Source organism: Pelecanus crispus, chromosome 9 (assembly GCF_030463565.1).
Source record: "Pelecanus crispus isolate bPelCri1 chromosome 9, bPelCri1.pri, whole genome shotgun sequence".
Taxonomy (NCBI): domain Eukaryota; kingdom Metazoa; phylum Chordata; class Aves; order Pelecaniformes; family Pelecanidae; genus Pelecanus; species Pelecanus crispus.
In genome coordinates, this window is record NC_134651.1 from 28,740,332 (window position 1) to 28,766,550 (window position 26,219).

The following is a 26,219-nucleotide window of genomic DNA, read 5'->3' on the forward strand; positions in this document are numbered from 1 at the left end:
CTGTGCCAGCTACCAGCTGATTCAAATAACTCATTGATTCTGCTCTGTATTGGCCAGGCTTCATTTTGTACTCTGCAGGATGTGCTTTTTGGCAGTCCCTACAGCTTTTTTATGTTTCTTCTGCAGGACGTGGTGCCGGTCATAGTTGATTACTGTCTCTTACTCCAGCGCACGTAAGTCTGAGTTTGCAAGCCTGTCTCCCAAGGCAGATCACCGACCCATGTAGTCTTGAGTGCTGTCTCCTACAGTATCACATGGTTTAGAGGAATGATATCACATCATCATATCGTATATCACATCACATTTTAGAGGAATGCTTAAAAACTGATATTAAAGTCGGGGTACTCAGTACTCAAAGGAAAGTGTGCCGTAAATTTTCATTGATGTGTTGAGGAAGAAAACTTTGCTTCAAACTGTTTCTCCCACACCATCCCATTAAGAAAGAAGCTTCCTTGATAGATTTTCCTGTTGTCATCATTTCCCCTCCAACAGCAGTTTTTTTGCTGCAACATCCATAGCCAGTTTATTCTGTGTAGCTGCCTGTAGTATACTCCCATCAGTATAGGAGCTGAACAGGCCATTCAGCTCCTGAGTTTGAGAAATACAGAGAAAATGGAGTTTAATTTGGAACCCTCAGAAAGATAAGTAAGGAGATTTTAATAAGATTATTTGGTAACTAAACACTTCTTTCCCCCTAGGGATCTATTATTTAACCAGATATATGATAAGATGAGTGAGAATTCTGTAGCTAAAGGCATCTTTCTGGAGTGCTTGGAGCCATATATCTTAAGTGATAAGCTGATGGGAATCACAGCTCAAGTGATGAAAGACTTGCTGCTTCACTTCCAAGATAAGAACAGGTTGGAAAATTTGGAAGCCTGCATTGTGCATATGGATATCACCAGCTTAGACATACAGCAGGTGAGCTGTTGTACTGCATACTGTATTGAGTTCTTCTGAATAAATGACAACATCCCCTAGTCGCTGATGCAAACTTCTTGTGCTTTTAAGCACGGCATAGCATGTGGAAAACAAGGTGTCATCTTTCAACAGACAAAACTTATGTAGTCCAAACCATTCATGCCTTTTGGTCACTAATTTGTAACAGAACTTAGCCCTGTGTCCCTGGCATCAAATTCAATGAATGTGGGAATTATTTAGCATGGCTTTGTCCATCCTGTAACATACATGCTCCTATAAACATGTTTTGCTCCCCCAGTTTGTGTCCTGGCATAGGTTAATGCATCAGCAGCTAAATGTGTTGGAAACTACTAGTCCGTCAGGATTAGTCTGATATTCACAATCAGTCTTTTCTGTTTTGAGTACCTTACCTAGTATCAAAGGCTGCAGGGGCACAAAAAACTAGAGTTGTGTTTTGTCAGTTTGGCCTGTCAGCCTGCTTTGCTCAGATGCTTGCTCTTGCACGACAAAATTAATCGAGCAAGATGTTGCTGCTGGGTAGTCCTGTTTTCCTTGGCCAGTTTTTATTCCCACAGCATGGCTTTCCATTCCAAGGAGGGAACTGCTTGGGAACTCGACGAAATGATTCACTAACCCAACCAAAAGTCAAACTAGTGCAATCAAGGTTTTTGAAGAACTGATTTTTTTATTCCTTAACCTCATGCAGGTTATGAATGTTAGCATCTAGATGGTTAGATTCCATGTTTGCTGTGTGAGCAATAAGCTGGATACTCCTTTTGGGGATTTGGGGTCCTTGCAGAGACTAGTTCTGCAAGTGGAAATTCTCATTCGGCTTTAAATCATACTATTGGATGATGCAAATGCAAGGACAGAGATTGCATTTGAGGGACCGGGGAATGAGAAAACTGGGAGCTAAGAGCAGCTGTACAACTACTTTGTGTTTTGTTTGTGTTGCAGGTAGTTCTTCTATGCTGGGAGAACCATCTCTATGATGCCATGATCTATGTCTACAACAGTGGGATGAATGACTTCATTAGTCCCATGGAGGTAGGGAAGATGCTCAGTGCAGTGAGTTGTTGTTTGTGTGTTCAGCATACAGTGTTTCTGAGAAACAGCATTTCAAACCCAGTGCATTATCTTCTCATTCAGTGTGTATATATTCTTGTTCTTTTTCATTTCAAGGGAGAAATCATGTATGATATGCAGTTTATTTGACTAGATGCAGTAGAGGAGAAAAGTAATTTGAAATTACTGTGTTTTAGAACACAAATTTCCCAGCTGAGGTAGCAATGCTTTGCAAAGTTAAAGTGGGATATTTAGTTGTGTTAATAAAATAAATATAAAACAAAAGCAGCAGAAGAGAATAACATGATTACTTAGGGAGATTGCATTGCAAAACTGTCTGCTAACAGCTTTGTTGCTGGTGGTGAGCCTGGCCTATGTGGCATGACGTGCTGAGAAGGCATCAGCTTTCTGCACGATGGAATTAATGGGGGTGTAGGCATCAGAGGTTCTATGAACACCTCATACTTTTTTTGCTTCATACTGTTCTTCCTCTGCTGACACAATAGTAGATTAATAATGTATTAAATAGTAATGGAAACAAAGGGTGAACTTACCTGTGTACAGAATTCAGAAAAAAGGCTAGAAACAGTCCTTGCATTGAGGCAGGCTTTGTTCTTAGCACTTGGGTGTGATCTGTCAACAGTAAGCCCAGAAGTCAATGTAACGCTGTAACTGAAGGCCCTGTTGATGCTGCTGCAGGGAATCCTGAAGATGTGCCTGATAACCAATTGCTCTTGAAACCTATAGCTATAACGTCAAGATGATTCATTATGGAAACACTGCTGGTATTTTCTCAGTAGTGCTGAAATAGAGAGCTGGGTCCATTTGAGTGTGAAAATCTTAAACTGCCCAATTTTTAGCAGTTATAATCTCATTTGATTTTTCTCAGGAAGGAGACTCTTTAGGTGTTCATGATTTTAAAAAGGACTCCTGGAAACCTAGCACTAGCTGTACGAGTACAAATAACTTTTTCTGCTTTCTAGAGCTAAGTATTTAGACAAGTCCTCATTCTACATACCCAAACTAAAGGCTCTCTGGTGACCCTGCTAGGTAGGCTGAAGATTTGTCTAATCTCTGGTGGCAGAAGATTCAGGAACAGCAGTCGGGGCTGGTCACTTATGCTCTGACTGTTACTTCTGGGACTACTGAACATTGCTTTTTTTAAGTGTGGCCTGTGCTTAGGGTTAGATCTGATTGAATGACGGCTGTTTTTTCATATGTCATAACATCAGCTGGGAAAAGCATCCTTTGCCACATGTTGGTGTCCTCTGTGCCTTTTAATTGTAAGATGTGGTGAGAAAGCAGAGAGTTTCTGTGGGGAAGATGCCCTATTGATCTCTGCTTTAAAACCACGCAGATTCTTTGCTCTTAGCTTTTCCAGCTGCTTGAGCACTGCCTTCTTTCTTGTTACAGAAGCTGTTCAAAGTCATTGCTCCTCCACTGAATGCTGGAAAGTCTCTCACAGGTACAGAATTTTCCCTTCAAGGGTTTCTAGTTTTGATACTTTGAATATCTCTAGTCACTTCTAGCAGAGGGATGCAAAAAGGAAATACATATGCAATATAAGGGTCTCGGAGAACAAAAAAGTGTTCTAGTACTATTTACTGTGTGTAAATCTGCTCAACTTACTGTGTGTAAAACTCTGCATGCGTGTCAGATGAGATGTTTTGCTAATAGCTTGGAAAGAGAATTGCATCTCTTTATGTTGTCTTGTGAAGAAAAGGTAACAAATAATTTTTGTTTTGTAGATGAGCAGGTGGTAATGGGCAACAAGCTGCTTGTATATATAAGGTAAGGTCCTTTAGAAAGTATGTGAGGTGTCGCCTACCGGTGGCACCAGACTTTTAACTCACTATAGTTGCATAATCTTATAGTGTGTTTCAGGGTCTGAAAGATTGCGTAAAATAGCAATGGCTACTTTGTACAGCTAACTTAAAGTTACAATGGCTTCTTGTTAACACATTGTGTGAGTGGATAGGTAGAATAAAGTTGGAGACTTAGAGCTCAAGTTACTGCTGGTATGCCAAGACTGGGTCTTCATCTTTAGAATTTGGTTAGAGTGAGTTCTGTGTGTGACACGGTGCTCCTTGAACAAGGACTCCATAGCCTGAAAAGCTGTATTTTAGCCCTTTCTGCCATGCCTTTTGGGATAGCTATGTTCAGTTGCTGCTTACTATGTTGCCTATCATTTGCAGGAGGTCATTCTGAGATTGCACAGTAGTGATTAATTAGTGAATTCCTCTTTCTGGAATCTATTCAAGATTGTGAACATTAGATTCTGCATTGTTCCTGCTTCCTAAAATGCAAGAGTAAAGACTTTTGTGAGAAATATGGAGTTTCCCCATTACTATTCTGCTGCAGAATGGCATACCTTGGATGCAAATACATGCAGTGCATTGGCTTATTGTGTATTAACAGCAGTTCAGTACAATGCTTGCTTTCATGATTTACAAAATAAATTTGTTTGGCTTGTTTTAAGAACATCCTGAAAACCACCTCAAAAAATAAACTGTTCTCCTCAATCTGTTTAATGTCAGGATGTATTAAAAATGCCTTTCCCCTCCTTTTCTATAGTTGTTGCTTGGCAGGCCGTGCATATCCATTGGGTGATATTCCTGAAGATTTGGTACCTTTGGTTAAAAATCAGGTGAGCAACCTTTGGAAGGAAATTTTCCCATATGAGGTTTTTAGAAGAAGCTGCCTGTGTCTTATTTCATGGGTTTCTGATAGAAAACTGTTATCAATCTGATAGCTGTATCCTTGTGATATGAGTATATAGCACTGTAAATACCAAATGAGTTTTTAAAGAATTAAATCAAACAGTTGTTGCAGTCTGAACATTTAAACTTAATATTTTTCTTTCAACTGTAAATTGGGGTGTGGGAACATAAGAGTTCTTAGTGGCACTAATTTTGATTGTTTTTTTTCCTTATTCTTTATCACAAAGTTACCAGAAATTTGTAGCTGTCTCTTCTTTCTAAACTTCACTATAATGTGTCAAATATGGGAGGATCTTCCCTGTTTTCAAATGCATGTAACACAGGATTGACAGGAGTAGAAAGTGAGATAACATCAAAGAACATTAACTAAATATTCCTTCCTCTGTTTGCCTGTTGCTAAAACTTGAGTTCATGTTGGAGTTTTCCTGCCTCAGATATTGCCTTTGGCCTCTTTGCACAGCAAAGTGTAAAGTTCAGCACAGTCTTTTTCCACGATGAAGGTCCCATTAGATGCATTTCTGTCAGTCTTTGCCCTAGTATCCTGTCACCATATCTTCACCTCTGAGGCTTACCCAGTCTCAGGTATTCAGGACACACATGCATCTGTCCTCTAGGTGTAATTCCCATGTGCAGGGTGAGTATGTCTGCCCTACCAATTCAGTCCGGATCACACATCCACAGATACTTAGTAAATGGGTGGATGAGGTGGAGTGTGCCATGACTGCTGAGTTAGGTAGCATTAGGTAGAGTTCAGTAGGTAGAAATATCTCTAAGTAGCTCTTGGTTGCAGGTTTCTCTGAGGCTTTTGATTTTATGCTCATAATTATATTATTGTGTGTTCGTGCTCATCTGTGCTCATCAAGACACTGTATTTGCTGATGATAAATTTCCAGCCTTGTAATAACTGCAGGTATTCAGCTGAGGTCAAGAGTGCATTGTGATCAAGTGCTCCAAACTGCATCCTTGTACCCTTGGCTGGCGGGGTCAGCCAGCTACCTGTTTCAGTGGTGGCTGCTCCTCTGCCACTTCATACAGTCATATGTGGGCAATTGTTTGCCAGAGCTACTTAATAGGTTCAGGGTGCTGCAACACATCTCTCCTTAGGCTTATCTCAGGAACCCCTCTTGAGAGCCTCCTTTGGCAGGAGATTCTGGGGCCACAGAACTGGGAACGGGTTTAACATTAGATGCCTTTTGGTACTTGGAGAGAAAGGAGGATGCAGTCAGTTCTGAACTTAAACTCCCGTATGCATTTGATTCCAGTTGATGTGATTCCAGCTTTTTGTATGGGGATTTTGGGGTTGGCCTACAGCTTACGTTCCTGTTGTCCCTAATGTCTATGACTATATCTGAGATTTGGAGCTGAGGTGAATCTGTGATGGCTGTGAGGTCTGTGATTCAGGCTGTTTGACAACCGCTTCCCTTATGTCCTTATTACTACCTCCTGCCCACAGCACTGAAGGGAAGAGGCTTTCCCAAAAGACTATTCTACAGTGATGGTGTTTGGAAAGACAGTTTTCCTTTTCTGATAGTCCGTGCCACTTTGAGACAACTTAAAAGGTAGCCAATTTCTTCCTTCTGTTGAGAAAAGGCATAAAGCAACCCATGGCTTGATATTTTCCAGTCTTGTAGTGACTGTGTTAAGATCACCTGTTTTCTCAGTCTATTCCAGCTCTGGTTAGGAGGCAATAGGCTGGTACTACACTCCTCTTCATCCACCCATCTTGTCCATCCTTAGTTTGAGAGAGTTGGCATATAAGGCAGGATCTTAGCTGCTTCAGAAGAGTCTATACATATGTCTATAGGCTCTGAAGCTGCTTGTTTTACACCCTGTGGGCTGAGCACAGGCTGACTACTCATCTCTCATTCTTTTGTTGTTCTGCCTAGTCCCTCTAGGAAGAACTGTGACCTAACATCCAAATCATCTTCCCAGGGCACTTTAGGAACAGCAGCCGATGCCTTAAGGCTTCTGTGTGCTGCTATTATCCTGTGGCAGTGCAGGCTTATCCTACTGTCCTCCTTTGGGACAAGGTTTGATTCTTGAGCTACATCTCTTCATGTTGTTTGCCACCCTGTTCAGTGGACCATCTTTGGTTGACCGGATTCACCACACTGTTCCAAGTCTGCAACAGTAACTTTCCTATCAGGAGAAATAGCCTTTTCCATCTGGATTGCCCAAGAGATTGGCAGGTTGTTTCAAGGCAATAAGTATTATTGCATATGCCTTACATATTTGTTCAGGACAAGTGTGAGCATGTTCTTAATGGTTTCATTGTAGGGAGAGAGTACCTAGCTAAAATCACAGTGAACTTATGCCAAAAGTATGACTAGACATGCAGGTTACATGTCATGAAAGTTGGCTTGGTCACTGCCAAATAAATCTCCTTTCCTTATTCATTATTTCAGTCAGAGCCCTCAAGCTGACTATTTCTTTCTCTTTAAGCTGTGTCTGAAGCTTGGCCTAAGGCAAAGCTTAACTCCTTTGGAGTCATCTCTGACAATTTCTTAAAACAGAGGATGCTCCTGATCATAATTTTGTGCTCATAAAACTCTTTCCTGAGTTTCTGGCCAGTTTTACTGCAAACATTTTTTTGGGGTCTCTAGCATTTCACTTCAGTTTCAGGGTTTCAATAAGAGGAAGCGCTTTCTGTTTTGCACTTTCTCTTTGCATTACAATGGAACAGATATTTTTTGGTTGTAGGGTGGTTTTTTTTGTTTGTTTGGTTGTTTTTTTTTATGCTAATCCAGAGCTTGTAGCTATATGTATGTGGTAGCTCTGGGTTAACTGCAAACCCTTTCCTCACAGGATGTGCAAACCAGTCTGGCTCCCCTTTGCTGGATCAAGCACTAGGCTGTCGCCCTCTCCCATGGTCCTTATCAAGTTGTCCCCTGCACACACTGGAGCTGACACAGCAACAGACTATCACTTCCCCTCAAGGTCTGAGGGGAAGTGATAGCCCAACCAGCAGCAGTAGTTCTGGGGAAGAGCCATTTTATGGCTCTCCTTTTTATGACCTCTGATAGCATTCCTGAGAGCTTGGCTTAAGTAACACCTTTATGTCTGGATACTCGAACCCACTCTAGCTACAGTCTGGGTTTTTAGTTTTGTTTTGTTTTCTTAAGAGTTCCTAGCTGACAGGTGGGTATCAGGAGGCGAACAGGGAAGGTTGTGGGTCTGAAAGTCAAGCTGCTAACTCCTCCTGGCTTCACTGCCACTGTGGTGACAGGAAAATTAACTTGGAACAGGAGTAAATGAGAGAATGTGGCATTTCCTGAGGATGCCTGGGAGAGTGTATTGCCTGTCAGTTCTCCATGGGATCCCAGTGTGTATCTCAACACATACTCATGAGCACTAGCCAGTCTGCAGCAGTCTGCTCTCTTTCTGCTGGTAGCCAGATCTGTTGTGAGTGTGCTTGAGACAAGTGGAGTTGCCGCTGCCCTGTTCATTCCCTGGGAGGGTCTGGACACCTCTGTCAGTGGTTCAATAAAGGGAGTTGCCTTCATTTTGAAAGACGCTCAAATTTCAGGAACTAGAAAGTCAGTGGAGAAGATAAGAGTTGAATAGCACCAAAGTCAGTCTTTGCAGGGTGAAAAGCTTTGTGCCTCAAAGTGAGGGGGCAGATTGACTGGCTCTTCCCAAGGGAACTGCTGACAAGGAGAGGAGCTGTGCCCTGGATAAGGAGGAGTTGCACAGCTTCTCAGGAGAGCTGCCAGGAAGGGGAGGAAGTTTCCTAATTTCACATGCTTTGGTCTGCAAGTGTAAGCCTTAATTTTTGCTTGATCTTAAATATTGATTGATCTTAAATTGATTGGCGAGTCTAAGGAGGGGGAATTTTTTTTCTTAATAACAAGCAGCAGAAAACATCATTCAAGTAAGAACACTGATAAGACTCCTAAGGTACTTTAAAGCTTAAGTGCAAAGCAGGTAATGATGCTGGTTTCCCATGTGCTTGTGCTATCAGTTATCTGAAATCCATAGGAAATCTGCTGCGTTTGTTTGAATTTTCATTGCAGGTCTTTGAATTTCTCATCCGTCTGCATTCAACTGAGGGATCTGTGGATGAAGAGGTCTACCCTTATGTTCGTACCTTGCTGCACTTTGACACTCGGGAATTCCTTAATGTTCTTGCTCTGGTAAGAGATCGCTGATCTCCTCCAAGAGAAAAATGCAACACCAGTTCTGCCGTCATCTATGTCACGGTTGCATGATCTGTAAGATTCCTATCGAAAAGTTCGTGCTTTAGCTCAACCAGTAGTTACTGGCTTGAGGCAGGAACAGTTTTGATGTGTGTTCTGTAAGGTATCAGAGCAGATCATAATAGTCCTTTATGTCCTTAAATATAAATTGATGTACATGACATTATACCGTGAAGACTCTGGTAACAGAGGTCATCTTTAAAGCACAGCCAAAACAAGAATAAAGTATTTGTAAAGAGTGTTTTAGTACCTACATCTTTCTTCTGCATAAAGATTCATCTTCCTTCCTTTCCAAATTTGCTGAATTTCCTCTGTCTATTTCGACCTGTTACTTTTACCCAAATATGTAAGAGCCATTTTGGTAGTTACAAAAGAGAAAATTGTATCTTGGAACCTGCTGCCTAGGTGATATGCACAGAAAGGTCTTAAAAGCATTGTCAGCTTTATGATATGGCTGCTTCTTTGTGTTTGCTTGTATTTATGGGGTTGGCAGTGGAGAGCATTCTTCTCAAGGTGTCAGTGTTTTGCCTCATGCAGACTTTTGAAGACTTTAAGAATGACAAGCAAGCTGTGGAATATCAGCAGAGAATTGTGGACATACTTCTGAAAGTGAGTATGCCTAAAAATTAACCTGTGTTTACATCTGACTGATTATATACAACACTGTGCAGTAAAACCTGTAATTTGGATGAGGTGTTTCCAGTCCTGCCCTGGATGGGCACCTCTGAGGAGGTGGTGGGCTGGAGTGTGGATTCACCTCAGCCAAGGCTGTTGGTTGGATATTTGGAAGTGATGCTTCATGCACATTAAATATAGTGACAGAGGGGTCTCCTTTCCTGACTGTGCTTTCACCTGGGTTGTACTTTGTTGTCAAATTTTTCCTCTCTGCGCTGTTAAGTTTATTTTTATCTGCTTCTCATTGATTCCACTCCCTGATTCTTTCTGAGCAGGAAAAAAGGTCCCAGGAATCCTGTGCTTGGCAGAGTGCCAATGCTCTTCTGATAAAACCCTGCTCCCTGTATCTCTAAATGCTGTGTTTGGGATGTAACGTACCCAGAATGACAGGCCTATCTTTAGTAAATGGGAGAGAAGAGGAATGGCAGAGTTATCAGCCTGGTGCTCTAGAAATCACTTGTCATCTTCAGACCGTGTTCCTTAACAATGAATGTTCTCATTAAAAGCTATCGCTGCCAAATGTCGTTTGCTTTCCCCTTCAAAGCTGTCAGCATTAATAATGAGTAATTCCACTTGGAAGCTGTTTATGTATAAACATATCATAAGTAGCATTTCCCTGTCACTGTTATCATTGGAAGATGAGAGCAAGGGCACCAGTGAGTGAATTTGGTGACAGCACTACTGCAGCAGGCTGTGTTGGAGGTCCTGAGATAATGCCACTGTGGGGGAACTTTTGTGAGCCTGCCTGCGTAGGACATTGCTGTAAGGATGTTAGTTAGCCCTGTGCTGGGTTAGACCATGCTTTTTTGTGTCTTTAGCTGCTGTCAGCAGGAGGTGGCACATGGCAGCTGTGTTCTGGAGCTACCATAGGATGTGTTCCTGTGGCACGATGTAGGCTGGATCAAGCTTTACAGCCCTACTCTGTGCTGCTGGCCACGTAGCAAACGTCCACGACAACAGAACTCAACCTTGCTCTTGGAGGGGGAAAGGAGGGCAATTGTGAGAAGTGCTGCAGGAATAAATGCATTTGCAGGCAAACAATTTGGTGTTACGAGAACTGTCAGACCCTTGGTCTGGAATCTGCTCTCCTTTGGATAAAAATAAAAAAAACTTGGAACTTTTTGTTTAAATTTATCATTGGCAAAAAAACCCACTTAGGAAATAGCTGTGCTTTTAAAATAGTTTGGTCAACATAGATGTTCTGCTAATGCTAATCTAAACTTTGCCAAATATATAATCTTTTAGAAAGTCCACGTGGTTGGCCTGCAGCCTCTGTAAGGTTGCTCTGTTTCAGAGGTACAGTATTTTCACCTTCACATGGACTGACAAGGACCCAGTTTGTGAAAAACAAAGCCAAAATGAATAAAACACTCCTATTGTTTTAGTGAGCCATATTTTTAATGCTATTAGGTAACTTCATTCTGGCTAGACTCCTGAATGAAATAGCATTTTTAAACAGAAAATGAAGATTAAAAAAGAATGATAGCATTAGTTGATGTTTCAAGCAGAGCTCTACTTGATTCCTTAATGTCTTACCTGTCTGCCTCCACTTGTGTAACATAACCATTAGCATCTCGTGGGCATCTGGAACTCTGGGTCACTTTAAGAAATCAATTGTATCTCCCAAGCTTAGACTGAATGAGGTTATAAACTGTGACATGCTCCATGTCTAGGCTTTGCTAGAGCAATTCTTAGATGTCAGCTGACAGAGTTATTCAGGTGATGTATTTCCTCCCACCTAAACCCACTGCTCTTAGAGGTGGACTCTCCAAACAGGAGCATTTCACTTTCTCTTAGTGTTTAGGATTTTTTAGAAGGGTGAGACACCAAGTCAGGACACATCATGCTCATTTTTTATATGCCAGACAGGTGACAAGCACTTCTCAGGTTTCAAATCCTTTTGTAGCGACTCTTGGATATTCCGTTTTTCTGTAATTTCAAGTCAAATCAGCACAGCCACAAGTTTCTCAAAATATTCATAGACTAAGGGCTAATTTAATGTGAGAAAAGAAACTTTTCCCCACACCTACAGCTGTTTCTTAGTCATTTGATCAGTTCTTCTGCATACCACAACAGAAGTGGTGAGTGCCTGGGGCTTGAAGTCAAATGTATTTTTTTTTTCCTCCTATAATTATTAATTTTATCTTTTCTCCTCATATGACAACATTTCTCTGCTCAGAAGCGCTGTTACATGTCCAGTGATCAGCACTGACTACAGAGATAAGTGTGGGTTTGGAGCCCCTTCACGCCTGAAAATCAGGGACATGCAAGAATACTTCCCTTGAGTATACGACAGAAAGGTTGAGCCTCTTCAGCTTTAGGACAGAGGTGATTTAACAAGGGCACATACACTGTCTGTGTCTTCAGATGATACGGTTAAATGCCATGGAAGGTGGCTTCTCTTTTGACCTTCAGCATGGACTAGAACCAGGAGATTGTGTATATGTCTGGGGTAGGAGGAGACATGATGGCTGTACAGGGATTTCTTGTTGCAGTGTCCTGATTGCTCTCCCAAAGGCAGCTGCAGAATAAATCACCTGTGGTTTTATTTTTTCCTGTTCTCTCTAATGCTTCTCAGGTCATGGTAGAGAATTCTGACTTCACCCCATCGCAGGTTGGCTGTCTCTTTACCTTCCTTGCCCGTCAGCTCGCCAAGCCCAACAACACATTGTTTGTGAACAGGACACTTTTTGACCAGGCAAGTATTGCTTTGTGAGGGGTGGAAGAAGTTCCAAACAGAGTGCAGCACCGCAGAAAGCGTGGCTAGTGCTGTGGACTGAAGCAATTCTGGAAGGACTGGTGCATTGTAAAACAGGTAGCATCTTGCTGGGACTTTGTTGTGGTTTCAAAGAAGCAGAGTAGGAGAGACCACAGAAGCACAGTAAGCTATATTTCAGCTTGCCTGCTGGAATTGTGTGAGAAATAGGGTCAGGTCCTAGGACATGGAACGGCCTCTGCTCCTCTCCATGGAATGGCAGATTCTTGTGGTCACTAGTGTGTCAGGAGGGGCAAAGCAAAAGCCCATAAGGGCTGGAATCAAGCTGTTTATCTTTAAGCCCCAGTGAGCATTTGGTGGCTCTGTTGTCACTTGTTATATGTATGAAGATGCTGAGATAGGGAGATAAAGGATGCCAACTAAAACGACACTAGCAAGCTTATAGAGCTTGTATACATAGCTGGTAATTTCTAGTTTGCATGGCCACCATCCTTCTCTGCTGTTTGAAGTAGGCTGATATGCACCAATGCATGTCTAAAGCTTGCACGGGTTAAGTTTATATCTCGGTTTAAGTCCCAGAAATTCCTGGGACTGAGGAAGTGGCTTCAATGGCTACAGCAGTTCTGCTTTGATGATAATATGGATATATGAACACTAATAAAAAACGGTTAGAAAATATATGTCCTTTGTCATAATTTAAGACCAAAGAAGTCTGTGGAGGCTAAATGGATTTGGATTAAACACTGTAATTACAGATATATTAAATTTTATGAATTACATGCTTTCCTGTTTTTCTGGCAGGGATGGCACAGTCCAGGAGAGAAGTCGAAAGGGTCAGTGTAGTGGTTCCAGCTGTTTGGTGTGTGGTCCAAGGCAGGGTCATGGGGTCCCCTGAGTTCTTCTATATTCCCTGGGTTCCCCAAAGTTTGGTTCTAGATCCTAGTGCAGAGTCATGGGTTTCCCTCCCTGGAGTCTTTCAGCAGTTCTTGGTTACTCCAGTATTCTTAAGTGTCCTTACTTACAGGGCCAAGTAGATCACAGATGAATAGTACATTCAAATTGCACTGTTGTATTCTGATTTGCTGTTGTTATTATTGGTGCTCACAGTCTGCTTGTTAGGTTTATGTTAACAGCCTCTTTAACCAGGCCTAACTCATGCTAACCTCTGCATCCATGCACAGGTCCTTGAATTTCTGTGCAGTCCGGATGATGACTCCCGCCATTCAGAGAGGCAACAGGTAATGGCCTTCAAGGGAATATTTCTTTAAGCAACAGATATGACCAGACTGTAGAGCGAAGTTCAGCCTCATTGGGAACATATGCTGTCTGGAGGTCATATGCTAAAGCAGTCACCTAGTGTAGGGATGGTGGCCAGCATGGAAGAATTGGGCAGTGCTGTACACAGCAGAAGTGAAGGAGGATCCCACCCCAGCATTGCCCGCAGGAGAGGTTTGACAGCAGTAAGAACAGAGGCAGAAAAAGTCCTGGATAAGCGCATGACCCTCATACTTAATGGACAGTCAATTTAAAAAAATCTGTAAAATAAGCCCTGTGTTAATACAAAGTTTAATGGAGCAGGCACAGTGTACTTCTGAATCGTTAGGTTGGAAAAGACCTTTAAGATCATCCAGTCCAACCATTAACCTAACACTACCAAGTCCACCACTAAACCAGTTAAGGATAGAGTAATAATTTCATGTTTCCTGGCTTGGTGGCTGGATTATTTTTTAATGAAGGTAAAAACTAGGAATCATTAAAGTTCAAAAGGATCTCTAAGACCATCAGTCCAACCATCAACCCAACACCACCATGCCTACTAAACCATGTCCCCAAGTGCCACGTCTACCTGTTTTTTGAACACTTCCAGGGATGGTGACTCCACCACCTCTCTGGGCAGCCCGTTCCAATGCTTGACTACCCTTTCCGTGAAGAAATTTTTCCTGATAGCCAATCTAAGCTTCCCCTGACGCAGCTTGAGCCCATTTCCTCTTGTTGTATCGCTAACTACTTGGGAGAAGAGCCCAACCTCAGTACAACCTCCTTTCAGGTAGTTGTAGAGAGTGATAAGGTCTCCCCTCAGCCTCCTCTTCTCCAGGCTAAACAACCCCAGTTTCCTCAGCCACTCCTCATAAGACTTGTGCTCCAGACTCTTCACCAGCTTTGTTGCCCTTCTCTGGACATGCTCCAGCACCTCAGTGTCTTTCTTGTAGTGAGGGTCCCAAAACTGGACACAGTATTCCAGGTGTGGCCTCACCAGTGCTGAGTACAGGGGGACAATCACTTCCCTGCTCCTGCTGGCCACACTATTCCTGATACAAGCCAGGATGCTGTTGGCCTTCTTGGCCACCTTGGCACACTGCTGGCTCATGCTCAGCCGGCTGTTGACCAGCACCCCCAGGTCCTTTTCTGCCAGGCAGCTTCCCAGCCACTCTTCCCCAAGCCTGTAGCGTTGCATGGGGCTCTTGTGACCGAAGTGCAGGACCTGGCACTTAGCCTTGTTGAAATGGCACTGGCTGTCCAGCTACTACTGCAATATAAATAACTGGCCTTCAATATCTGCAGGTCCTTTTAGAATTGCTCCAGGCAGGAGGGATAGTACAGTTTGAAGAGAGCCGTCTTATCCAAATGGCAGAAAAAGCAGAATTGTAAGTTGCCCCATACTATATATAAATACTGCCTTTAAATCTCCTCCTAAGCTTTTTTCCCTCCACATTTCTTGTTCCTACTTTGCAGCTGTGTTTGGGATTATTTTTCCTATGCATTTACATATGCTTCATTTAATATGTTCAATATTTAGCCCAGTCTTTCTATCTTATCTCTACTGGGTGTTCTTACAGAAAGCATTGTTAAGATAAGAGGGGGTAGAGCTGTGGAAACCCTTCAGCATGAAACCCTGTATGGCTTGATGAGTTTTGGCACTTCCTATCCTAGAGCCCAGGCTTTGTTCAAAGGTATAGTTGTATATCTGAATGCTCTACCACTGACAGATGGAGATGACTCGTTGGGGTGAGATCTACAGGTGGATTTAAAAGCACGAAGGGGTCTGAAGCCACCCCCATGGCACTCATTTTAGAATTGAGTAGGAGAGACAAACAGTGTCTGGAAAGGCTAAAAATTCCCACCATCTCCTTTAGATGCTTTACACTTCCAGAAGGAGTCTGTCATGCCTGAACGGAGTCAGCCAGGGAGGGCATCTTCATCCAAGTCTTGAATTTGGATGTTACATGAATTAATCCACTGTACTACAAAGGACCAGAGGGATAGAAGTGGAGTGGTGGGGTATGCCATGCCTGTTTTCCTGCGTGTCCTAGAAGGAGTTACTCAACCAAATTTTTCAGACTCAAGAAATGCATTTTTTCTCCTTGTTTCAGAGAGTTTAACAGCCAGAACCACCAGCTCAGCCACTTCCATCAGAGCTAAAAGAACTATAGTGTAATGTTATTTAGCTGACTTTTCATTTGTTTTGCCTCAGTTGCATCTGGTTTTACCTAAAGTCTCAAAATATTAAAGATGTTTATTAAAATCTGAAGGTAGGAAGCTGTGTCATAACACATTATTGAGTCATGTTCACCATATTTCTTCAAATTACTATTGTGGATTGGCCTAGCTTAGAGCTGAATGTGTTATGGAAATAAGGAAGATGATCTATGAACAGCAGAACCCATGAAACCTGATTTCTTTAAGGATTTTTGTCCTCTGTCCCTTGCCTCTCACCTTAGTAACTTCAGTTTCTCTGTTCTGTATGATACCTTCCCAAAAAGAGGGAGGTTAATAGGCTGATTGGCCGGTGGCTGATACTAAATGGCATCTGTAAACTGGAGCCACCCAACCTGCGTGCTGAAAACCTTAATGTAAGATACTTTCAAATGCTTTTTGTAAAACATGCTGTATTTTCTTTTGAGTGCTGCCAAACTGTGCTGGATCTGAGCTACCTACTTCTATTCTGCTGACTCAGCTGAGTGAGTGTGTTTTTCCTAATGTGGAAAGTATTTTTCATTTTAGCTATCAGATTTGCGAGTTCATGTATGAACGAGAGCTGCGCTATGACAAAATAATTGGCTGTTACCTACATGATCCTGTGAGAAAGGTGAGTAAACCTGGTGCTTCTGGCCTTTCTTCTTCATAGCAATGCAGCCTGTCTTGCTGGCCAGAGTGTGAATGGGCACAACAGGCCTGCTCTTCTGTTGTACTTCTCTATCTTAAAAAGCGTCCTCCTTTTACAGTTGAGTTTTCTTATAGTCAGGCTTTTTGTGTTTGTGTGTGTGTTGGAGAGGAGTTGATTTTTTTAAAGCTTTGGAGTTTTTTGTTTCTTTTTAAATTTAAACAATGCTAATACATAAAACCTGAGTGCAAGGTGGGATTTATTGCAAATATTGCTAACTGCAATACTTCTTCATTTCTGCCATCAGTCCCCTCTTTTCTCCCCCTGGACCAAGTCTCTCTGCCCTTACTATCTCTTTGCAGTTACCTTCTGCATGTCCATAAGTTGCATATCTGCCACAGTTTTTGAGGTATTCTCTTCCCTACCACCAACAGAAGTTGGGGGGAGAGTCTGGCAAATTTGATCTCACCAGCTCCTTATGAAACCACTATGTTGAAAGTTGTGTGGGTGAACGAGTCAGAAGAGATAGGTTGTGCCAGTGAGACGGTCAAAAATACTATACAGGAGAGCATCTGAGCTGAGGACAGTGCAGGAGAACCTGGGGAGAGGCTAGTATTGAAGAGGAATTTGGGAATATGCTGGGAAAACTGACCTATCCTCTGGTATAGCATTCTTTTCTATGCCTGCTAAAGAGTGATGTCCTGTCCTTTTTCCCTGTGAGCAAGAGGGGGACATTTCTAATAGTGGAAGAACAATTCTCTTTGACCTCAGTGCTTAACGCATTTAGCATCAATTCTGTTCCTCTTGGCTTTTTTTTTTTTTCCTGGCAGTTCTTCAGGAACTATTTGAGGACATACAGTCTCGCCTGCAGATAACTTATCCTGACTTGCTAAGACATGACTAGCCCTGAGGTCATCCTAAGACTGTTTGAAATGCTCTTCCTTAGCAAAATCTAATGCTGCTAGTGGTTCTGCTGCTGCGCTGCAGAACATACTATAACATTTATGGTTTTATGCCTTACAGGAAGAAGTTTTCAACTATATTCACAACATCCTGTCCATGCCTGGCTACAGTGCTGAAGAAAAGCAGTCGGTGTGGCAGAAAGCTTTGGAACATATAGAGGTACAGTGTATCCTAAATCCATGGTATCTGAGCTACTGCTAACTCCTGTTGGATCTGCCTAGTGCTGTTCTCTAAGCAGAAATGTCACAATTTTGAATCCCAACTGTTTAGGAAGCTCTGACTTTAAGGTTTAATAGTCCCATACATTAGTATAAGGGCATATCTTAGATTCAGGCTGGCCTCCTTGGTTTCCTGGTTTCAAGTATTGCTCTCTGGATAATGGGACCTTATCAGGGGATGATAGCTAGTGAGTGCTGTGTAGCAGGGAAGGGAACTATTAGCAAGTCTTTTGTCTCCTGAGCCTGCAGCAGCAGCAAGGTCAGGACATTGATATCACTGACCTCACAGTCTGTGGTATTAAATTCCTTGTCTTACAATGGTAATAGCATTCAACCTTGGTACCCTGGCACTTCAAACCTGTGGGAAGATGGGGTCATGTCTTCTACTGTATGACACAGGCTGTTCTAGACTTCTCTAGCTAGTAACTTTTCCCATCTCTGCAATCTCTCTTTGCTTCAGGCGATGGAGATGTGTCTGAAAGAATTGTCCAGTCAGTAGACGTGGGGAATCCATAATATCTCTAGTTCCTACAAGGTGGTGTCAGTCCCCTCCTGGGTGATCTGGAGATAAGCCAGGAAAATAACTCTGTCTGTAAAACAAGCAGTCATGGACTTGCCCAGAATACTTAGCAGAAAATGGCCACAGAATTTTCTGTCCTGTGAGGTGGACAAAAAAGTACCAGGTACATTTGAAAGATACAGAATACTTTTAGTCTCTATCAGCATCTGCAAGTAGCGCATGACTAATGAGAAAATGGACCAAGAGGGAAAATGATTCGAAAGACAATAAACAAAGAAATGCTGTGAATCCAGCTATATGACATGCAAGTCGCTGAGCTCATGCCCGCTCTCCAGATGCACTTTCAGAGCCTATGGGAATTGGTGGTGGTGATGGTTGTGCTGTGGCTGAGTGGGCCTGGCTCATTACTTACCTCATCAGAGCAACTGTGGTTCCACACTGGGTTTTCCAAGTTGAGCAAACTGCTGTCTACTTTGCTGCTTCCTTGTGTCTGCTTCATTCTTCTCCTACTGCATCCCTTGTCTCTGCTTGTATTGGTACATGCAGCCCAAATTGTTTGGCATTATGAGTGAGTCGGCCTCCCGCTGTAAGCCTTATTTTGTGTCTTTATCAAATCACAGGTAGGTCTCCTTGTTTGGTCTCTTCAGCCTGAGGCCTTTACAATTGCTGTTCCATGCTTGGGTGTCTCAGGACAAATCAGAAATGTCCTGGGTTGCCCTTCCTGATGTTTCCCACTGCATTGTACCAGCTTTGATAAGCTTGTTGTAGGCTAAGACTGCAAACTTTTCATATTGAGTTTGTTTCTGTTTTCTCAGTCTGGTGGAGCCTCATCTTGATTGTTGTACAGCATCAGAAGTGCCCAGTGGCCAACTTGTCAGAGCTGTGTACTTTTCTGAAGCTGGCAAACAACAGAAAAAATTCCTCTGAACTTGTCCATGCCCATCCTTGGAAACAGGGTTTCTTGCACTGTTCCACCAGCCTTGCAGGTAACTGCTGGCTGCTTTTACCTGTGATTTTTGCAGCTTCCTCCAAAAAGCTGCTGGGCAGATGATCAGTTCTGTAGGTCACCCTTCTTGGGTCCTGTCATTGAGATCAGCTTCTTCTTCCCTTTTGGCATCTTCCTTTTCCCAGGACTGGTGAACAATATACACAGTTTCATGTGGTTTAACAGCTTATTGGCTGCTATGGGGTTTTGGTTTTTCCATTGTATTAATCCTGCTCTCAGACCTTCAGAAGACTTAAAATAGTAAACAACATTTTACTAGGATGGTGCTGTGATTTCAGGCCTTTGAACAACTGTCCTTTCATCTGCTGAGGTATGAAAGTAGCACACCAGCCTCTTCAGTTCAAACTAGCAGTGTCTAGAGAGGCTTTTCTAGTGATCATATGACAGAAAGTGGGGTTTGTGATCAGTGCCACTTCTTATTTTCGCCATCATCCTACATACCTGTTGTTCCTTGATGTTTACCTTGAAAATAAAGCCTAAGGCTTCTCTTCAATTGTAGTGCTGTTTGTGGTGGTCACTTTCTGTCCTCAGACCCACGTGCCTTGTGTCAGTACTGTCTTCTCAAGGGTTGTCTACCTAAGAAGTACCATGTTTGCAAACCTGGGAGAGGATGAAAACCCAAGCACAAAACCTTTTGTTTGGGTGTAAGCTGTGAAGGTCACACTGATCCAAGAGCTGCAGTCAGTTACAGGGAGGCTGGGCCATCTCCCTCCAGTCAGTCAGTGAGGACTCCCAGGGAAGGTTTGTCCAGAGAAAGAAACAAATGAAGGCAGTCACATTACATCCGTTCTGCATTCCTCTGCACTGCTGTGGTTAAGATCTTCTGGGTCCTTTGGATTCCCTGGGCTTGTGAGATGAAGGAGTTGTGCTCCTGAGTTCTGGGGAAGCAACTAAGAGCTGTGGCTTTTGCAGTAAAGCTGTGGGGTCAAGCACTGCGGGGCTGGTTTACATACAATATGGTAGGTAAATTTTGCTTTGGAAACCTCACAAAATGCATCTTTCGTGATAGCGTTTCTTTAAAGAGCTTGTGGAGTAGTCGCACTCTTCCTTGTTACTTCCTTTCTTCCCTTCACCCTGGTCTGTTGCTGGCATTGGCTGAATTTGGTGGCTGCTACATCTGTCTGGAGACCAAGCTAGTGCTTAAGTAACTTTTTCAGACTTCTTTTTCTTTCTTCCGGAGGTATGTTTATAAAATTTTCCTTTCCTTTCTTTACCACTATAGCAGTTGTTTTGTTCAGTAAAGCAATGTTGTCTCCTTTGTAGGCTTAGCAGGGGCTTTTGAGAAGGGTTACCAGGTACCAAATATTGGTTTGAAGCAGTTGCTTCTCATTTGTTTGGAAGCATTAGGAGCAAAAAACCTCATGTTCTGGGTTGTGTAAACTTCTACGATATAAAGCCTTTTAGATCAAGGTTGACAGGATGCAAACCCACAGGCATCTTAGAATTTTTTCCTTTCACTACAGTAAAGCAATTACTCATTTTTTTTTTTCAGGCCTGGACAACTATCAGTTACAGTTAACAGTTACCGGAAACCTGCTTTTAAACCTCTGGTTCAGTTCACTTCAAGCCACTTAAACACTGTTTCCATTTGACTTAAGAAATTCTCTAGGGTCAATTGAGGGCTTTGTTTCCTCTTTACTGCTGGTTTCTAGTTGGCATTAGCTGGTCTTGTTGGCAGGGGATAGAAGGCAGTTGTCAGAAAACCTGATGAAATAGTTTCCTTGCCTTAGGACTGAGATGTGTTCGCGTTGGTGTGAAGAGTTTTGCATTCTTACATGGCCTACTGTGTAGTAAAATCGTCAACTTTCAAAAATGCCTTTTTACAAACTACCCTTCCTTCTAATTTTTTTTCAAAACCACTTTTTGTGTGATGGTATTCATTATTTTACAGCTTTCATCTAGGCAAAAGTGCAGTTATAATATGAATGGACTCAGTGAAACTGCATAATTGTATTGCCTATGAAATTAAAAGTAATTATTTTTGTTGTGTTTCCCTCTCTGAAGGAGTTGCTGTTGGTGAGCCCATGTAAAGCAGCTGATTTGGTAGCCATTCACTTCAGTGAGCAGATTGAGAGCATCATTACGAACCTCCAGGTAAAGTGTCAAACTTCATTGATGTTGGTGCTTCTTTACAGTGGGGTTGCCATTCTTGTAAGAAATGATTGATAAGAGTAATGGTAAGTTGTTGCTGTGTCATAAATGGAAGAAAAATAGCTTGATAGTTACTCAGCTGCAGGAATTGCTACATTTAAATTATTTGGCCTGTTTGTAGAGTTCTGGCCATAAAAATGTATGATCTCTGAGGTACTGGTTGCATCATTTGATAATGCAGTTTTCAGTTTGGAGTTCAGTATGGCTTGCACTCAGAGATCAGACAGAGCTGTTGTCAGCAAACGTATCCTCTGAGTATTTATACAAGACAAATGCTGAAACCAACTTCTTCAGCAGGCACCAGCTGTGAACAGTATTTTCTTCAATGGATATTGTTCAGGAATCACTGGTTTATAGCACATTATTTAAAATAGTAATACTTTGTCTCTTCTGTTGTACAGGACCAGTCTTTACTCTTCTGGTTTCTGAGGAGTCTCCTTGATCCGAGGTATGTAAGAAAAGTAGACCATTTGCAAACTACAGCTTTGAAAACATGGGTTAAAATAAATTCCTTTGAAACAGTGTACCAGTACACAGCCTACAGCCAAGTTTAGGGCTTGGAAAAGGTGACTTGCTCTTCAAACTGCACAAAGATGAGAAGGATAGCACAGAAATAAGTGTTCTGGGGAGTATCCTTTAGCAGAGCCCATGCTGGCTTCCTAACTGGGAAGCGGTGTGGGTTCCAGTATGTGCAATGTGACGCCTCCCCCATGCTGGTGGGAGTTTGGGCATTGCTGTAACAGCTTCTTTGAGAAGGCTGTGAAATGGTTACCCTGTGACTGAAACTGCCATTTCTGTTCTTAGAAATGGCAGTTTCTGTTCTCAGCCCACCGATTGATTACTTGACCAAGGTGCCCAAGTTTACCATGAATAGAAAAGTGTTTTGGTCTATTGGCATTTTTCATTTCTATCTTATTTCAGAATTGCTGCCATATTTCACTGCAAACTTCTCTTTAACTACTTGCTTGCTCCATCTGCTCTTGTTCTTTCAGTATTTCAGCACTGAGTGTTCTCTTTCTGTTGACTCAGTTTCAAATACTACAAGACCTTGGTTTTATTTATTTATTTTGTAAGACATTTATATATGCATAACTCCAATTGCCCTCAAGCAATTGTTAATGCAATTTAAGGCAAGATCTTGTTTTGTCAATTAGCTACAAATTAATTGTGCTTTAGGAGGAGGAGGAGGAAAATGTAATATTATCTAAATTCAAGTGTCAATGTTTCAGTTCTTGTTGAAGTGGAATAAAAAGCATGCTTTGGAAGTTAGAACCTGGAATTAATCACTTTTTGGATTTTGTTAGGATGTAAATAAATAAAAAAAAAAAGGACATTTTGCTTTTTCCTGAGTTTTACAGCCATGTTTGTTTGGAAGGTGCGAACTTCCACACCTATTTTGTTTCTTAGAAGTCAACATAAAATCAGCATTTTGCCAAGAAAATATCTTGGTTGGGTTTTATAGGAGAGAAATTAGATTATTTAGTTAATAAATGATTTTTTTTTAAAATTGAATAGTTAAGCAGAAATGATACCCAGCTGGATGTTAAGTAGGACTTTGTTTATGCCATGATGTCACTTGCAGCAAGTGAGACCCAGTGAAGGTAGTAATTAACCTGGATTTTTATCTTATGCGTACAGTGGCTTCCATAATCTCTGAGTAATAAACATATCTAATTTAGCTCTACCATAATTAGAGCTAAATACAACCATTTCTCCTGTATTTATCTTCTAATCAAAAGCAACACATGGTGTGTTCAAACCAGCAATAGGAAGCAACTTTCTGCATCTGACCTTTCAAAAGATCTCTGCTTTTTCTTCCAAGGCTGATGTTCAGCATGGTGGCATTAGGCCACATGGCTTGTCACACTGTGTCGTGTGTCCCTTAGGAAAGCTTATGAGCAGTTCCTCTTCCCTCTGTGTTCCAAAGTCCACTAATTCTCTGTACTGCAGTAAGATACTCAGTAAGTTCCAAGTAATGGAGATAAACAGTGTACTGACTGGATTGTTGTTGCCAGAATACTCAATAAGCAAAAGCTAAGTGGGACAGTTATGCAGAAAAATGAACAAAATACTACTAAATACTTTGGATTCACATGTGCTAGTGACTGACTGTAAAGCAGAAGGTCTGCAAACCCAAGGTTTAATCTATTGTTATTAAACTATGTTGTCAGTAAGAAGTGTTCTGTAGAGATCCTAGATTGCTGGAGGACCTTTTTTTATTAATAACACTCAAGGTTCTGTGGTCTGTTTTTGGTGCTATGAGGTTTTCTGCTTCTAAGACCTATCAAAATGAGCTGAACTGTATCCTGAGAGAGGTGGGGAAGGAGGGACAAATCTTGCTATACAAAACCCAATCTGCCTATATACCTATACTTTGTAGTATATCTATACATAAAATAGTGATTAGGTTCTTCTGAAAACGTCTGTCTCTTTTCAGTCAATCTAAATGTTTATATGATTTTTTGAGCAAAATTCTTAGTAAATTAAAGACTCTTAGAGCAGTAAATGAGCTTTTAATGTCGCAAATACAAATGATTGCTTGATCATATGGGGACAAGACTCATCATGCTAGTGTAACTATCCTAGTTGGTGGAATTGCATTAGGGATTAATTTGGCCCATTTAATTTAGCTAGAGATTTATTTTAAAGGAGGTGGAAGGGGGAAGGGAGGAAACAGGGTTAACATAAATTGCCTGGGGAAATTAAAACCAAATGTCCATATGTTTGTATCTTATAAGCAGCCACAAAAACCAGAATGTAGTGTGTATTGCTCAGCTTGTTAATCACAGCCTTTGCTACATTTCCGTTTAAAACTGTTTTTTCCTCTAAAAAAACAACGCAGTGAAGCATGTCTGTTTGCAGCATGTGTTTGTGTACTATACCAACAATATTAACTTATTTAGCAATAGAGTGTTCTGGGTCTATAAATATATTAACAGATACCTGAACTTTTAGATTCTGTTCCAATGGCTCTTCTCACTGATCAGCTATCCGTGACACTCCCAAGGCTCACTTGTGCCAGGTTTTGTGAGAAACCAGTGATTATGTCTTTCTTTTAGGAAAGAGCACATAGAGTATGGCAGAGGAGTGTTTGGCATCGTTATATTGGAGATGAACCTGATCACACTGAGCTAAGCAGGACCTCCAAGTCTCAAGACTGTTGGTTAAACATTGTCAAAATCCAGCTTTCTTTCCATTCTCTCTTCTCTGCATTTCTCAGTGAAATGGTTAAAGAAAAGGTTGGTTTGCTCATGAAGTCATGAATACTAGGTGCCAGAGGTATTTTCAGACTAGAAGTTTGTTCTCATAATAAAAATATATGACTTACCATTTTTTCACATTTTGGTAAACAGAGATCATTTTAGATAGAAAGCGCTTCTTTATTTTAGTCTGGTTGCAAAAAGTGTAGAACACTCACTTCCTTGCAGGCATTGGGGGACTTTATAGGGTGTATGTTGTGGGAGGAGTGAATGGTGAATGCAGGAGGCCAGAGTTCAGGGTTCTTGTTTGGTCCTTCAAAAGTCCATCCTTTATTTCATGTCAGAACACAACAGTTTGGATACCAATTTTTGTACAACTGTGTCCATACTTCAGACACTGTGATCAGTACCTGCGTGAGGCTTTCATTTCTGGGCAAATATAATTTATAATCAAGTGATTGACATTGTAATCGCAGTAAGCTTCTTTTGGCTTGATAGGAGCACAGCATTCTCCTGGCCTTTCTTGGATGTTAATAATCCTGTTAGCTCTTTTAGCTCCCAGGAAATACAGAATCATATTGTATATCAGACCTTTTTCATTCCAGGGTTGTAGGGTTTGCCCATCAACACATCTTCTTGTGATTAGGAATTTCTGTTCAGAAAGGTAACAAAACTAAATACATACCTTGATCTGTTTTCTTTCCTAGCAGGAGCCTCAGAACAGGTTTAAGAGCCCTGTTTCCTAGACAGGATAAACTTCTGCTGTTTCTCTGCATGATGCATCAATCCTAGAACTGCCACATGAAGTTTTACCTACAGTGGTGGTGAACTGCTGTTCACTTTGAAGGGTTGCAGGTGCTATATCTGTCTCTAGGAAAGTATCATCCTTTCTGTCGTAACTCTTTGAAATATCTTGTTTCATGTTGCTCTTTTTAAAAACAAGATCAGTAGAAAACTGTCAGGACACAGGGACAGTCCTGGGCACTGCATGCCATTCTGTTCTCTGTTTTGTTTCCCCCACGTTAGGTGTTTACTTAATAATAAGACAAGGGATTAGAAAATGGCCACTGCACGAACCACTGCAGTGCCAGCAGCTGCTGCTGGAAAGGAATTAGAGAAATCCTTTTTACAGGGACATCCTTATTAAATGAGTTTAATTGTACTCTGAACTTCACCTGCAGAAATTACTTTGGCTAGAAGCAGAAGGAAAGCCCTAGTCCGGCCTCCTGAATGGCTCAGGCCAGGCAGCATTATCCACAGCCCTAACCACAAGAGAAGTGTGTCAGGTTTGCACTGCTGAGTGCCTGACCATCATGGCAGTGTTGCTTGTGGTCAGAGGAGGTCAGGGAGGTGACAAGGGCAGGAAACACAGCAGAGGTTGGAGACTTCACCTACCTGTGTTGATTGAGCAGGTCCCATGCTGGGAGCTGAGGTAGATGTCTTTAGTTCCAGCTGAATATGGTTCTGTAGTGCAGCTGGTTGCAAAACCCTTGAGAGAGGATGCAGCCTTTGGCTGAACAATATGGAGGGTCTGGTTCAAAACCTTACAGTTGGTGATCTGCTCTACCAATGACCATAAAGTGCACAGAGTTACTGCCTCTGCAAGATCAAAACCCAATTCACCAGTTTTGTTCTGTCTGAGAGGAGGAACTAAATAAAAATGGGGATGTTTCCCTAACGGAAGCATGAAGTCATATCTCAATGAGGTAGATAAAAGGGGTCATATTCTAGCAGATGAAACATTAAAATGTGATAAAGCAGGTCAA

The 26,219-nt window shown here is 41.8% G+C and overlaps 1 protein-coding gene across 2 annotated transcripts in view; it reads left to right on the top strand.

The window, feature by feature from the left end:
• The window catches only part of VPS8 (VPS8 subunit of CORVET complex), a 77,019-nt gene that overhangs the window by 19,044 nt on the left and 31,756 nt on the right, over positions 1–26,219 (top strand). For both annotated transcript variants that reach the window (XM_075717049.1, XM_075717050.1), the window contains 15 exons: positions 127–173; positions 699–921; positions 1,879–1,968; positions 3,400–3,451; positions 3,735–3,777; positions 4,561–4,633; positions 8,720–8,839; positions 9,440–9,511; positions 12,156–12,275; positions 13,475–13,531; positions 14,856–14,938; positions 16,296–16,380; positions 17,419–17,517; positions 21,107–21,196; positions 21,655–21,701. In XM_075717049.1, coding sequence (XP_075573164.1) covers positions 127–173; positions 699–921; positions 1,879–1,968; positions 3,400–3,451; positions 3,735–3,777; positions 4,561–4,633; positions 8,720–8,839; positions 9,440–9,511; positions 12,156–12,275; positions 13,475–13,531; positions 14,856–14,938; positions 16,296–16,380; positions 17,419–17,517; positions 21,107–21,196; positions 21,655–21,701 — 1,301 coding nt within the window. The remainder of the gene's footprint in view (positions 1–126; positions 174–698; positions 922–1,878; positions 1,969–3,399; positions 3,452–3,734; positions 3,778–4,560; positions 4,634–8,719; positions 8,840–9,439; positions 9,512–12,155; positions 12,276–13,474; positions 13,532–14,855; positions 14,939–16,295; positions 16,381–17,418; positions 17,518–21,106; positions 21,197–21,654; positions 21,702–26,219) is intronic.